Genomic DNA, 14,813 nt, shown 5'->3' on the forward strand with positions numbered 1-14,813 from the left:
TAATTGTTACTTCTTCATCAACTTGTTCCTCTCTCTGTTCACCAGTCATTAGTTCTATCAGGCTTTCCTCAGTTGCCATATTGCACCGTGATATGTTGCTGCATACAGTACATAGACTTCCTTTGGCTCAAACAGCTATAATAGCCAACAACAGTTTCTTGATATACCAAAATCAAAACACTTAATTAAGATACATATATCCCAGAATTGTGTTCAATATATCCCAGAGATGTGTCTGACAGATATATCCCGCCGCTGCCACCAAAATTGTTACACAACACCCACGACAATCAACACATTAATATATGTTTTTCCAGAGTCGTCTTTACTAGCGTTTAGTACAGGGTGTGTAACCGAGCCAACCCTCGTCTATGACTGTCCAAACTGAGCTCTACCGTTTGTTTTAACTGTTCCTATCAGATTAATTACTTATAAAATTTTGGTGTCCTGGGACGGTCAACTTTGAGGTACACTGGTCCGTAGCACATGCCACATCAATTTGATAAGGCCCCTTACTTCTCCAGCATACACTAATTAGATGTCAACAGACCCCACCGGTTATCTATTGATATATGGAGACTTGTCTCCGCATCACTTCTACACACAGAGTTCATCTGCTGGCTATACCGTTACATTAAGATTAAATTCCTGTATTTAATCTAACACGGAACTTTTTCTAATTTCTAACCTTTAACACCCATTACGAATTATATATACCTGGATCATATCGTATCTTTTTCTCCTATACTGAAGTGATGGTATGCCTAGATGTCGGGATGATTGCTCATCAAATCCGCCCTCAGCTAAATGCCTGGGATTTTTATATGGTCTTACACAAACATTATTGTTGATCCATTGTCATCAACCTTAAAGAGTTACGGAAGGGCGTAAGAATTGTACCTGCTGCCCCCATTAAGTTCCGGCCTATCACAAGGAGACTTAACACGAACATACCGCAGCCTCCCAAAACACATACGCACTCGCCACACGCATGCATGTCGCACGCACGGGAGGCTCAGTGCGTGCCAAACTACGTCGGACCGACGGACATATCCGGTAATTGCATGATCGTAAGAGCCGACTAAACTTGGGATCTTATCTTTTCTCTTCTTTCTAAACAACTCTCTTCTTCCTAATGTCTCCCTTGGTTGCTTGGTTTGGTTTGGTTTGGTTTATTGTTTAACGTCCTATTAACAGCTAAGGTCATTTAAGGACGGCCTCCCGTGCGTGCGACATGTATGCGTGTGATGAGTGTGTATGCGTGTTTTGAGAGGCTGCGGTAGGTTCGTGTTAAGTCTCCTTGTGATAGGCCGGAACTTTTGCCGATTTAGAGTGCTACCTCACTGAAGCACACTGCCGAAGACACCCAGCAGCACACCCCACCCGGTCACATTATACTGACAACGGGCGAACCAGTCGTCCCACTCCTAATTTGCTGAGCGCTAAGCAGGAGCAGCAACTACCATTTTTAAAGACTGTGGTATGTCTCGGCCAGGGGACAGAACCCAAAGCCTTCCTCACAGCGGCGAACGCTCAACTAAAGGCCAAAAGTGAGGCATTGTCAAGGGAGACATTAGGAAGAAGAAAGTTGTTTAGAAAGAAGAGAAAAGCCTCTTACGATCATGCAATGGGGGCAACAGGTACAATTCTTACGCCCTACCTGCAGGGCAGCCCTTGGTTGCAGTTTGGATTTGGTTTGGTATTGTTTTTGTTTGTGGGGTTTGGTTAAGTATTGTTTTTGTTTGCTGTTGGAGTGGAACGACTGGTTCGCCCGTTGTCAGTATAATGTGACTGGGTGGGGTGTGCTGCTGGGTGTCTTCGGCAGTATGATTCAGTGAGATATAACTATAAATCGGCAAAAGTTCCGGCCTATCACAAGGAGACATAACACGAACATACTGCAGCCTCCCAAAACATACATACGCACTCACCACACGCATACATGTCGCACGCACGGGAGGCCGTCCTTAAATGACCTTAGCTGTTAATAGGACGTTAAACAAAATAAACCAAACCAAACACTCCTCCCCCCTTTGAAAAATAGACAAATGTTACGATACATTTGTCTAAATACAGCGATACTCAACAAAAAAATGAATAAATCAACCAGGATAAAACAAACCCATTTTTACAATACCATTCAATGTTATTAACTTAGAACACAGATACATAGAAATATAAAAATTTAGTCGCCTCTTACGATCATGCAATGGGGCAGCAGGTACAATTCTTACGCCCTACCTGCAGGACAGAAGACACCCAAGCTAACGATAAATATCAGAAGTAGTATGTTTGTTTTAAATGAATGCTATATTTGGCATTTCTGATACACTTAAAAGTCTTTTGTCAGACTGATTTTTTGAAGCTCTCTGCAATTTTACAAAATATCTTGGAGTCATACCTTATTGATGGTTGATGTTATATCTGATAAACGCTGATAATTAGAACCTGTATATTAAAAAAGCTTGCTGGATCCAGTGTGGTCTTAAGAGCATATTCTTGATTTTACCCTGCAGGTAGGGCGTAATGCTTGATCGTAAGAGGCGACTAAACTTGGGATCTCATATTTTCTCTTCTTTCTTAACTTTCTTCTTCCTAATGTCTCCCTTGACAATGCCTCACTTTTGGTCTTTAGTTGAGCGTTCGTCCCTGTGAGGAAGGCTTTGGGTTCTGTCCCCTAGCCGAGACATACCAGTCTTTAAAAATGGTAGTTGTTGCTCCTGCTTAGCGCTCAGCATATTAGGAGTGGGACGACTGGTTCACCCGTTGTCAGTATAATGTGACCGGGTGGGGTGTGCTGCTGGGTGTCTTCGGCAGTATGCTTCAGTGAGGTAGCACTTTAAATCGGCAAAAGTTCCGGCCTATCACAAGGAGACTTAACACGAACATACCGCACAAAACACACATACGCACTCGCCACACGCATGCATGTCGCACGCACGGGAGGCCGTCCTTAAATGACCTTAGCTGTTAATAGGACGTTAAACATAAAATAAAAAAAACCCAAACATATCAACGCTAGCCACAGAAGGGACAACTCCAAACCGGTGACCTAGCTAAGAAGAACAACCTAACCTATAATACCCTGACTGAGTTTATGTCCCCCCCCCCCCCCCCCCCCCCCCCCCCCCCCCCCCGCCGCCACCCTAATTCAAATTAAATCTTCCTCATCTCCCTAATGTAACAATTCACCTCAATACATTACAACTACAATTTCTCTCCATGTTACCACTGTCAATTTAGTGTCACTGGTCATGACACACCTCCTGGGGAAGGGAATGGATTCCAGGGGTCGACTGGAGTGTCCTCCAGGTCCCTGCCCACGTTGCCTACCCATGCGAAAAATTTCACTCAAACAACATATATGCACACACGATCAAATGTACCTTCTATATATTTACGAAAGTTCTTTCGGATTGATTTTCCCGACATATGTATATAGCACTGCGCGGTAGGGGATCACTGTCAACCAGGGGGCGGGGCGAGGTTGACTACCCTAATGTCCTGTGTTCACATCCACCATCATACAGCTCAACCCTGGCGGCCGTCCAAGGTATTTTGCAAAAATTTGTATGCAATTTCCATGTGGTTCTGCTACACATGCACCATCGATAAATCAATCGCCATGATCACGGTATATCTGGAAGTGTCTATGTCCGTGCAGGTCAACCGCGGTCAAGTGTTGGAGCTTCATATGGTCACAGGGGCCTGGGTCCTCTTCAATGGTTCCCTCCTCCAGGTCAGGGGGGTGCCAGCAACACAGGATTTTACATGAAAAAAATAACAAATAACCTATAAGCTGTACAATGAAGATTTAAAGCATTCTCGTACGATAAATATCCTACGCTACAAGAAGTGACAATTCGGTGTTATAAAGTTCAACAACTTATTAACAACTTATTAACATGTGTAAAAATAACAAAAGTACCAAAATAATACCCTTGAGGCACAGTGAGGGTTTTACATTTATAAAGATCTAGCCTAAATCATATGCCAACCACCGTTTAATCACATATAATCTTTTTTTTTTTTTTATCAAATAAATCAGTTCTACCCAGAGTCTCAAGCACGTGGCATGTCCGGTCAGAATACAACATTTGCTAACTATCCGTCTTTTCTCCCGTACATGTAACAAGCATCCCTCGCCTTACCGGTATAGAAACAGCCCGAGAGGCGGAAATATTCACTAGCCACTCCGTGAGTGCTCTCAAAACGGAATAATTCCTTCAAGCAACAACCTGACTTCCGACATGACACCGGCGCCCGAGACCCAAAGTAAACAAGGTTCTATACATCGAAAATACATCAAAATAATACCGGTGAAAATAAAAATACATCTACGATAGTGGCAGATAATATCCAGCAGACAAGTTAATATCAAATTTAGGAAAGGATTGGCGACGGTTTACAAAAGAATTTTACAGATTAAAAGTCAACACAACTTACCCTGCTGGCACCCGTACGAAAAGTGATTAACCCCACAGCAGCACGGTATCTTACGTAACCGGATGTTACAATTTCCGGAATGTGTCCAAAAACACAAGTGATGAAATCCAGTGACCAGAGAGTTGGTAAAAAGGACAAGGCATCCCGAAGGACAACAAAACCTAACCGATCTGAAAATATCACAGCAAAACCCCCGACAGAAGAGTAAAACTATTGGTCAAAATTATCCACCGGTACCTCGATGGGGCTGCCCTGCAGGTAGGGCGTACATGTAAGAATTGTACCTGCTGCCCCCATTTCATGATCGTAAGAGGCGACTAAATTTGAGATATTTCTGAACAACTTTCTTTTTTCTTGCATTTATGCTTCGCTTAAGTTTTGACACAAATGTAGCTGGTCTTAAGCGTTCCTTTCCTCTGAAAATATCTTTCTTTACAATACGAAACCAAGCCTCTGGTCCCGTAATTCGTTTGTTTCTGAATCCTGTCTTTCGTTTGGCAATGATTCCAAACTACTTTCATAGCGACTAAGTGAGCCTAGGAGTAGACCGCTCAATAATGGATAAATGGGAAAGAATCTCTTTATCAGAACATCTACTATATCTGGACAGTAGAAACTATTGGAAAGTTGGCGTTCGTTGATGCATCCAAAAAGATCTGTTTTTATCCGTTCAGCCATTTTTCTCCCAAGTCCATGACTCGGCTATGGATACATTTTAATTCTTCAGCTGGACCACTCCTCCGTTGCATCGTCAGTTTCTTCGAAGCTGTAATCGGTCTCCCAATCCGGATATTTTTCATATTTCTCAAGGACAGCATCTTTCGTTTTTTGGACATCGTCTGTATCGTCAGTAGATAAGAGTACCGTGAATATAATGACAAATCCTTCTCCACGCTCTCAACAGATGTTTCATTGGAGAGTACAGCGAATGCCTTCATTATAAACCTATATAATTCCTTGTCTTTCCCGGAGGCTCGGTGTGCGTGTTTACAGAAGGTCTTGGTCATGTGGGCTATGCATATGTGAAGTACAGTTAAGTCTTCATCCTGCACCCGGTGGTGAACAATTTCCGATGCAACTTTTAGATAGAATTTTATGGACATGCAATTGAAAGCTATCAGCGTACTATTTATCAGAGCCCAGCTCCAGTCGACTTCCACCTTCCTTGGCTGGAATGATTTTGCTTTCTCCTTGACTGCTCTATTGCAAAATGTGAGGAAATGTATAATGGAGGGTTTTATCTGGTCTGTAGTTATCATATCAGCAATTGTGAATTTGAGGATTTGGTTTGGTTTATTTTGTTTAACGTCCTATCAACAGCTAAGGTCATTTAAGGACGGCCTCCCGTGCGTGCGACATGCATGTATGTGGTGAGTGCGTATGTGTGTTTCGGGAGGCTGCGGTATCTTCGTGTTGAAAGTCTCCCTGTGATAGGCCGGAACTTTTGCCGATTTATAGTGCTACCTCACTGAAGCATACTGCCGAAGACACCCAGCAGCACACCCCATCCGGTCACATTATACTGACAACGGGTGAACCAGTCCTCCCACTCCTTATATGCTGAGCGCTAAGCAGGAGTAGCAACTACCATTTTTAAAGACTCTGGTATGTCTCGGCCAGGGAACAGAACCCAAATCCTTCCTCACGGGGGCGAACGCTCAACTAAAGGCCAAAAATGAGGCATTGTCAAGGGAGACATTAGGAAGAAAAAAGTTTGTAAGAAAGAAAAGATAAGATCCCAAATTCAGTCGCCTCTTACGCCGTACCTGCAGGGCAGTGACTGGAGGATTTGGTTTGGTTTGGTTTATTTTGTTTAACGTCCTATTAACAGCTAAGGTCAATTAAGGACGGCCTCCCGTGCGTGCGACATGCATGCGTGTGGCGAGTGCGTATGTGTGTTTTGGGAGGCTGCGGTATGTTCGTGTTAAGTCTCCTTGTGATAGGCCGGAACTTTTGCCGATTTAAAGTGCTACCTCACTGAAGCATACTGCCGAAGACACCCAGCAGCACACCCCACCCGGTCACATACTGACAACGGGCGAACCAGTCGTCCCACTCCTAATATGCTGAGCGCTAAGCAGGAGCAGCAACCACCATTTTTAAAGACTCTGGTATGTCTCCTAGCCGAGACATACCAAAGCCTTCCTTACAGCGGCGAACGCTCAACTTAAGGCCAAAAGTGAGGCATTGTCAAGGGAGACATTAGAAAGAAGAAAGTTGTTCAAAAAGAAAAGATAAGATCCCAAATTAAGTCGCCTCTTACGATCATGCAATGGGGGCAGCTGGTACAATTCTTACGCCCTACCTGCAGGGCAGGTGACTGGAGGAAGATTCTCTTCTGGCTTGATAACAATATAATACAGGTAAGGCCTCTTCTGGTCCGGAAATGATTTGATCCGACATTCTGTAGAGTCGATACACAGATCTGGCCTAGCCATGTTTAGCCTCAATTTGAGCCTATGAAAACATTATAACGGTGAACAGTACAGCTGCAACATACTGAATGTAACCAGCATATCTGTATGTTGGGTCGGCATCATCATCAATATAACTATGCATTAAAGATAACGTTTCTTGGATGATGTCCTTGTGATCCATTTCCGTTGATAATTTTTCACTCACGGCCTTTCCGAGAACTGATTTTGTTGGACAAGATTTCAGGCCTCCGAAATCATAATGTTGCTCCGATATGACCTCAACATTTTGTCTTTTCCCTTGTCCAGAGCTTTCTTGGCCATGGCAGTCCTAGATTGACTAGTAAAGCGACGCCTCTCAGATTTCTCAAGGCATACTTTTCCATTTGCTGTGGTATGTACTGTAACTTCGTCGAACAGATCTTTGGTTCATATTGTATACTAATCTCAATGATGCGTTCCCATTTTTTCCGCTTGCATTGAGCTTTTCCACTGAAAAACTGCTTGGTATTTTCTGCTCAATTCTGACTTTACTCGGTTGTAAACATATCTAAAGACACATCCCTGTCCGTTGATTATGTTTGGTTTGGTTTATGTTGTTTAACGTCCTATTAACAGCTAAGTTCTATTAACAGCTAAGGTCATTTAAGGACGGCCTCCCGTGCGTGCGACATGTATGCGTGTGGTGAAAGGCTGCGGTATGTTCGTGTTAAGTCTCCTTGTGATAGGCCGAAACTTTTGCCGATTTATTGTGCTACCTCACTGAAGCATACTGCCGAAGACACCCAGCAGCACACCCCTCACATACTGACAACGGGCGAACAAGTCGTCCCACTCTTAATATGCTGAGCGCTAAGCAGGAGCAGCAACTACCATTTTTTTAAGACTTTGGTATGTCTCGACCAGGTGACAGAACTCAAAGTCTTTCTCACAGGGGTGAACGCTCAACTAAAGACCAAAAGTGAGGCATTGCCAAGGGAGACATTAGGAAGAAGAAAGCTTAACAATGAACCATTAACAATTCATGTTCTCACAAAATCCTTCAGATAACTGGGTGAGTGCCTGGCCCGTTGAGGTCTCACTGGTGTTGGCACTGGTTTTGAATTACAAACCTCTGTATGTGCAGTTTTTGGTGTAGTAACTCCACAGCTTTCCACAGCTGGTGTTTGGTCTTGAGTAGGTACCAACACATCCTCAAGTTCCTCGGGAAGATCCAACTTCACATTAGAAGATAGACTGTGTCTCTGACGAATATGATCGACATGACGACGATTCACCTTGCCGTCATCATCATTTACTGCATATGACACGGGTGCGTTCTTTGATGATATTTCACCAGATAACCATTTCGGACCACTGTAAAAGTTCTTGACCCAGACCGGATCTCCAGTACTGAAAGTACGTTGCTTTGAATTTTCGTCATGATAAACCTTTGGACTAGTTTGACATTTCCTGACACGATTTCTGACCACGGGTCTGACGAGATAAAATTTTGTTCTGACACGACGTCCCATTAGGAGCTCCGAAGGCGAGACTCCTGTCGTAGTGTGCGGAGTTGACCGATATGCTAGTAGAAATCTGCTCAATTTCCGTGTTAAGGTTTCCTTCAGTATTTTGCATCTTCGTCATGCCTTCTTTGAATATCCTGACCGACCTCTTCGCGAGACCATTAGATGAAGGATGATGGGGCGACGTTTTCACATGTACGACTCCATTCTCAGACATGAACGCTGCGAAATCTTCGCTGACAAAGCATGGGCCGTTGTCAGACACCACCATCTCCGGTAAACCATGCGTAGAGAAACATTCTCTCAATTTGTCAATGGTCACTGCTGACGTCGATGCTTTTGTAGGGTACACCTCCAACCATTTGCTGTAGGCATCAACTATGATGAGAAACATATGACCTAGAAATGGACCAGCATAGTCCACATGTAGTCTCGACCACGGCTTTTCAGGCCAATTCCATGGATGGAGAGGAGCTACCGCGGGAATCGAACCGTGTACCTGACAGTCCTGTACTTTACTCTCAATGTCCATATCGATCCCAGGCCACCAGATGTAACTTCGTGCCAATTTCTTCATCCTGACCATCCCTGGATGTCCCTCATGAAGTTCCTCTAACAATTGTTTCCGTCCAATTGTAGGGACTACCACACGCGTTCCCCAGATAACACACCCGTCATAACAACTGAGTTCTTTCCGGCGTGTAAACTGTAAAGTAAGGTTTCAAATCCTCCTCACCACACTTGTCTCCAACCCTTTTGTACATGGTTGAGAACTCTACTCAGGGTTGAGTCTTTGGCTGTCCATGTCTGGATATTATGAAAGTCTACTGGGGTGCTGCCAAGATAGTTGATGAGAAAAGTGGTCTCCCCTGGAATAGGTATTTCTCCAACTGTTTCCTGGAGTGGTAAACGACTTAGTCCATCGGCGTTGGCGTTCTTTGATCCCTCTTTATACAGAAGATCATACTGATATGTTCCTCCTAAGAGTAGTGCCCACTGTTGAATCCTGGCTGATGCCATAGTTGGTGTAGGTTTGTCTGCTTTGAGTAAACCTAATAGAGGTTTGTGATCCGTGTAGTGTACAAATTTGCGCCCGTACACATACTGGTTGAACTTCCGGACTCCAAATATGAGAGTGGCTCCCTCCTTATCTATTTGCGCATAGTTACGCTCTGCTGGCGCTAGTGTACGCGAAGCGTAGGCAATAGGGCGTTCCTTACCCTGTACTCTGTGTGAGAGTACTGCCCCCAATCCGTAGGGTGAAGCGTCACAAGAGAGTATCAGTTCCTTATTTGGGTCAAAATGCACTAGCAATGCGTCTGATTGGAACATCTCCTTGGCGCGTGCAAAAGCCTCGGCTTCCCTTTTTCCCCCATTTCCATTTACTGTCTTTTCTGAGTAGTGCATATAAAGGTGACAACACACTACTAAGATTTGGCAAATAACAGGCATAATAATTCAAAAGTAAAATAAATGCCTGAAGTTCCTTAACATTCTGTGGTGCAGGAGTGTACTGACAACGACAAGCCTGGCTTGAAGGTTACTCAGATTTATTGGTGAACTATAGTGAAAGCTGAAATTAAAACAAAGGTCACATAAGTACATGTTTGTTTGTTAATGTTTTTACCCTATTTAAACTTCATAACAAGACATCTACAGTACCAAAAACATGACTAGAATCGTTAATTGACTCATTTGGATACAGCATTAGACTTTTCTATACATTTGAAAACAAAAATATATTTTCTATAAAATTACGGTGTAAGCATACTTAAAAACCCTAGTTTTTTATGTGTTACAATGTTGGCAGAATTACAACCATTATAATTCAACTTTATGAGTAGAACAGTATAGATATAAACCCTACAATAATATATAGGTACTGACTAGATGTATTACACTGTATATGACATGACAACATGTTTATAAAACACAGTAATAGAAATATAAGGCTCCATAACACGAGGTGAGAGCCCTCGCTACAGCTACATAGCATAATATTGCAAAATACGTGTTAATTACACTTAATTTGAATTGAACATTGAAACATGGCTATACTAACACAAACATATCAATAAATTGATTATATGCACTTACACAGTAGGGGCCACAATAACGGGGAAATGTTGACAACATTTTGTTGAACATGTGCTTGTTTTCTACTTGGGCGGAAACATGAGTTTTGCCAAGGGCGATAACTCTAACTGCAATTTGACCACCAAGAACGATAACTCGAACTGCCTATAGTTAACATGATATATATAGGCCAGAACACTCCTCGCCTGATATGAATATATCACTAGAATATAGAATTTAAGTATTGTAGAACAAAATACATGTATAACTCTTCTAACTTGAAGGTAGATAACACAACATTTGGTAAATAAAAGGGTATGAGCCCCTTTAAGTCAAATTTCCAAAATTATTTCAGGGACATGACATTCCCTTAGAGTAACTGACCAAGTCCTTATAAGGTAACACACAATAATGAGTAAATTGTAAACATGTAACTGTTAATAGCCTGAGGAAAGACATGTCTCTTCCTTTTGGATCACTCCATGGTAACTAGTTCTACAATTTCTGAGACAGGACGTAGAAAGTATGATGTATCATTACCACGACACACGCAAAGCTTGACTTGACGTACATCCATCACTACTAGGGATAACGCGCCTGACAACGCCCAACGGCCAATCGTTCCTCACTGCCTGAGAATCTTTCAACAGCACTACATCACCGACTTTGACATTGCGCTTCTTCTCCTGCCATTTCCTTCTGGGTTGTAACATGGACAAATACTCCTTTCTCCAACGACACCAGAATCTTTCCGCAAGGACTTGAACGTGACGCCACTGCGAATGGTACATATCCTTGAGACTCAGATGCTGGAAAGACTCTGCTTGGTCTTGGGTTTTCTGGGTAAGTAGGCTAGATAGTGACAAGATGAATGGTTGTTCTGGGTCAGATGACACCGGTACCAAGGGACGGGCATTTATGATGGCAGTAACCGCAGCTAGGAGAGTAGTGAGGACTTCATGGGTGAGGTCCTTTCCTTTATTCTCCAGCAACATCGCATCCAGAATTCGTCGTGACACGCCAATCATTCTCTCCCATATCCCGCCGAAATGGGAGGCGTGAGGAGGATTGAACACCCAGGTAGCACCATGAGTTGATAAGAAGTCCTTGACATCCTTACTCTCTATCACAGTAGTTCCAAGATCCGAGGTAGCACCAATGAAGTCGGTGCTTCGGTCTGACCTGAATTGCTTTACTTTCCCGCGGATAGCATACAGTCTCCTTACGGCATTGATAAAGCAGGAAGAGCTCATTTCTTCTAGCACCTCTATATGAACGGCTCTGGTGAACATACAGGTGAACAGGACTGCCCAGCGTTTGTTGGAAGCAACACCACCTCGAGTACGTCGAGTTGTGACCTCCCAAGGTCCAAAGACATCGACTCCCACAAAGGAAAATGGGGGTGTAGGTGTGACTCTATCAATGGGCAAATCTGCCATCTTCTGAATACAGGGGCGACTTCTAAGTCTTCGGCACTTCACGCAACGATGGATGAGAAGAGATATCAACCGTTTACCTCTGGTCACCCAAAATCCAGCTGCCCGGACGGCTCCTTCAGTGAAGTGCCTACCTTGGTGAGACACAGTTTCATGGTAATGTCTAGTGATGACAGTAGCTATGTGATGTTTACCTGGGATGAGAATCGGGTGTTGAATGCCCTCTTCCAGGCTGGACTTACCAAGTCTCCCACCAACCCGCAAAAGTCCCTTTTCATCAAGAATGGGGCACAATGTCAGCAGAGAACTGTTTTTAGGCAAAGGTTTTCCTTGTTTCAGAGCGTTGATCTCACAGCTATAAAGTTGTTTCTGGATCTCTTTTATTATGAACATCTTAGCAGAATGTAACAGCTCCTGAGGCTCTTTGCACCCATCAGAATTTCTGCTGTTTCTTCGAAGGTTCTTAAAACATTCTGCCGCAAGCATAACCCGAGACACAGCTTCAATAAGTCGTGTCCAGAGTGTTTGTATATGAGACCTGTCACAGGGGAGGGTGTACATGACACTTAGTCTTTACAGAAACAATATCTGGACGAACATTTTCGTCTTGTGAAGGTTCCAACAGGGAAAAGGATTCTTCCTTCAGCTGAGAGCGTAGACAAAGTTGAGATGGTCCGGATATCCACATGCTATCCTTCAACTGTGAGGCATGTACAAACCGCGTGCCATGGTCTGCAGGGTTGTTCTCTGATTCCACATAAAACCACTGTTCTGGTTTCGAAAATTTGAGTATCCTACTCACTCTGTTCGCGACGTAGACATAAAACCGTCTTGTGCGGTTGTTCAAATATCCTAAGACGACCTTACTGTCCGAGTAAAATGTCATTTGTTCAGGTGGTAATGACAACTGATCAGAAATGGTCTCTCCTATTTCGACAGCAAGCAGAGCTGCACACAACTCCAAACGTGGTATTGAATGGCCGTGTTTAGGTACCACCTTGGATTTTCCTAGTAAAAAGGTAGTACAAGTCTTTCCATTGGCATTCACAGTCTGTAGATAGGCAACTGCAGCAATAGCACGTTCTGAAGCATCAGCATATATATGGACTTTATTTGTCAAGTCGTTTTTAGAAATAGGAGTTCTACGTGGAATCGACAAGGTCTCAAGATGCGACAGAGAATTCTCCCAAGTTTCCCAATGGTCGCGTTGTTTCTCTGATAGAGGCTCATCCCAGTCAACGGTGCCCTCAACCATATTACGTAGCAGAACCCTTCCTTGGATGGTTACTGGCGCCAAGAACCCAAGAGGATCAAAGAGGGAATTGATGGTGGAAAGAACTCCACGACGAGTGTATGGCTTAGAGGTATTTGACACTTTGAATGAAAATACATCAGTCTGAAGGCTCCAACACAGACCCAAACTACGCTGAGAAGGTATGTCATCATTCCCAAGATCGAGATCCTTTAAGTCTTGAGCAAGATCTCCGGACGGGAAGCTGTCAAGGACCTATTGAGAGTTGGAGCAGATCTTGTGCAAAAGAGATACCATCGTTCCTTGTCCTGATCTATCGGTGGTGCTATCTCCGCATGACCAATGTCGATGATGCCCTTCATAAAGTTGACCATATGTTCCCGCTTGGTATGATCTTTTCTCAGGTTAGTGTCTAGCATGCGTGCCCTTTTTAGTGCAAGGGGTTGATTATTTGGAAGGCGAGGGCGATTCTCGCGAAAGGGTAGTGGTGCTGACCAAGACCCATCGGTGTCTCCGACGAATTCCTTGTCCATCATTTCTATAAATAAGCGGTCCTCAAGCGACAATCCCGGTTTGTCGTCGTCTCTTGTGTAAAGGAATACGTCATTACACAAGTCAGGCGAATCCTTGACGTGGATCCTATTTTCACATTCCCCGAATGTGGTTACTCTTCCGTCTGGGAGAACTTTTGTTTTCATCACGTTGACAACATCCGGCTTATGAGTTTTTCCGAGACATATCTCCCCTACCACGACCCAACCTAACTTAAGTCGTTGGGCGAAGGGTTCCCCACTAGCTCCTGTCCGTTGCTCAGTTACGTGAAATGTTTCCGGGAGATCTCTTCCTATGAGGAGCTGTATTTCTATATCCGGTTGCAACGGAGGTAAGTCAACATCTGCCATATGTGGATACCAGGTAGCCACCTGAGGTGGTGGAATCTCCTCTCTGCTATTTGGGATCTGATTACATTCTATTAAAGTGGGTAAGTTCAATGTATGTGTCCCATCCATGGAAGTTACTGCCAAACCGTGGAGACGTCTACCGTATGTAGGTTGTTTTCCTGCGCATGACACCATTGTGTACGGTTCGGATCTGCCAACAGGAATATCCCAATACTTGAGGATTTCAGACCGACCAAGACTCCGATTACTTTGGTCATCCAGGATGACGTATACAGTTTGAAAGTTGTCTGGCTCTCAGACAGGATGAAGCTTGACCGGAAGTGTCTTAGCACAGGAGCGTCCACTAAAACCTTTTCCACATATTTGGGTACAATGGGTGGATACGGATGTTGAGGTCTCTATGACTTGTGATTGAGGAAGCTGAACTGGTCTGGGAACTGCCTCCTCGCCGTGATATGACTTAGCCTTTTGTCGTTTATCTGAATTGTTATTGTAGCTCTCAGAGACTGGATGGAGAGCAGATGGGTGTCTATCACTATGACATATGTCACAACTAATCACTTCAGGACAGTTTCTGTAGACATGCGAGCTGGATTTACAACTCGACAACTATCCTATTCCGAAAACAGAAGATCTCTACGCAGCATTGGGAGGTGGGTCACACTTCTCTAAACTGGACCTTAGTCAGGCCTACCAACAGCTTGAATTGGACACAGAATCTCAGGTGTACACGACAATAAGCACACACAAGGGTTTATTTAAGTACAATCGCCTACCCT

General features: G+C 43.8%; 3 protein-coding genes across 3 annotated transcripts; all 3 read right to left on the bottom strand.

Annotated features, from left to right (window-relative positions):
- Positions 1-8,297: 8,297 nt before the first annotated feature.
- On the bottom strand, positions 8,298-8,945 carry LOC117342684 (uncharacterized protein K02A2.6-like). The gene has a single exon (XM_033904890.1). It carries the CDS (start codon positions 8,943-8,945, stop codon positions 8,298-8,300), a length of 648 nt encoding a protein of 215 aa, XP_033760781.1.
- Positions 8,946-10,980: 2,035 nt separating this feature from the next.
- Positions 10,981-12,366, bottom strand: LOC117342685. The gene has a single exon (XM_033904891.1). It carries the CDS (start codon positions 12,364-12,366, stop codon positions 10,981-10,983), a length of 1,386 nt encoding a protein of 461 aa, XP_033760782.1.
- A 55-nt stretch (positions 12,367-12,421) lies between these two features.
- Positions 12,422-13,135, bottom strand: LOC117342688. Its single transcript, XM_033904893.1, has one exon. It carries the CDS (start codon positions 13,133-13,135, stop codon positions 12,422-12,424), a length of 714 nt encoding a protein of 237 aa, XP_033760784.1.
- Positions 13,136-14,813: the final 1,678 nt, after the last annotated feature.

This window comes from Pecten maximus, chromosome 14 (assembly GCF_902652985.1).
Source record: "Pecten maximus chromosome 14, xPecMax1.1, whole genome shotgun sequence".
Taxonomy (NCBI): domain Eukaryota; kingdom Metazoa; phylum Mollusca; class Bivalvia; order Pectinida; family Pectinidae; genus Pecten; species Pecten maximus.

What these genes read in the sequence shown, in the direction of transcription:
- LOC117342684 (XM_033904890.1), bottom strand. Translation starts at nt 8,945, where the DNA reads ATGAAGAAATTGGCACGAAGTTACATCTGGTGGCCTGGGATCGATATG.
- LOC117342685 (XM_033904891.1), bottom strand. Translation starts at nt 12,366, where the DNA reads ATGCTTGCGGCAGAATGTTTTAAGAACCTTCGAAGAAACAGCAGAAAT.
- LOC117342688 (XM_033904893.1), bottom strand. Translation starts at nt 13,135, where the DNA reads ATGGTTGAGGGCACCGTTGACTGGGATGAGCCTCTATCAGAGAAACAA.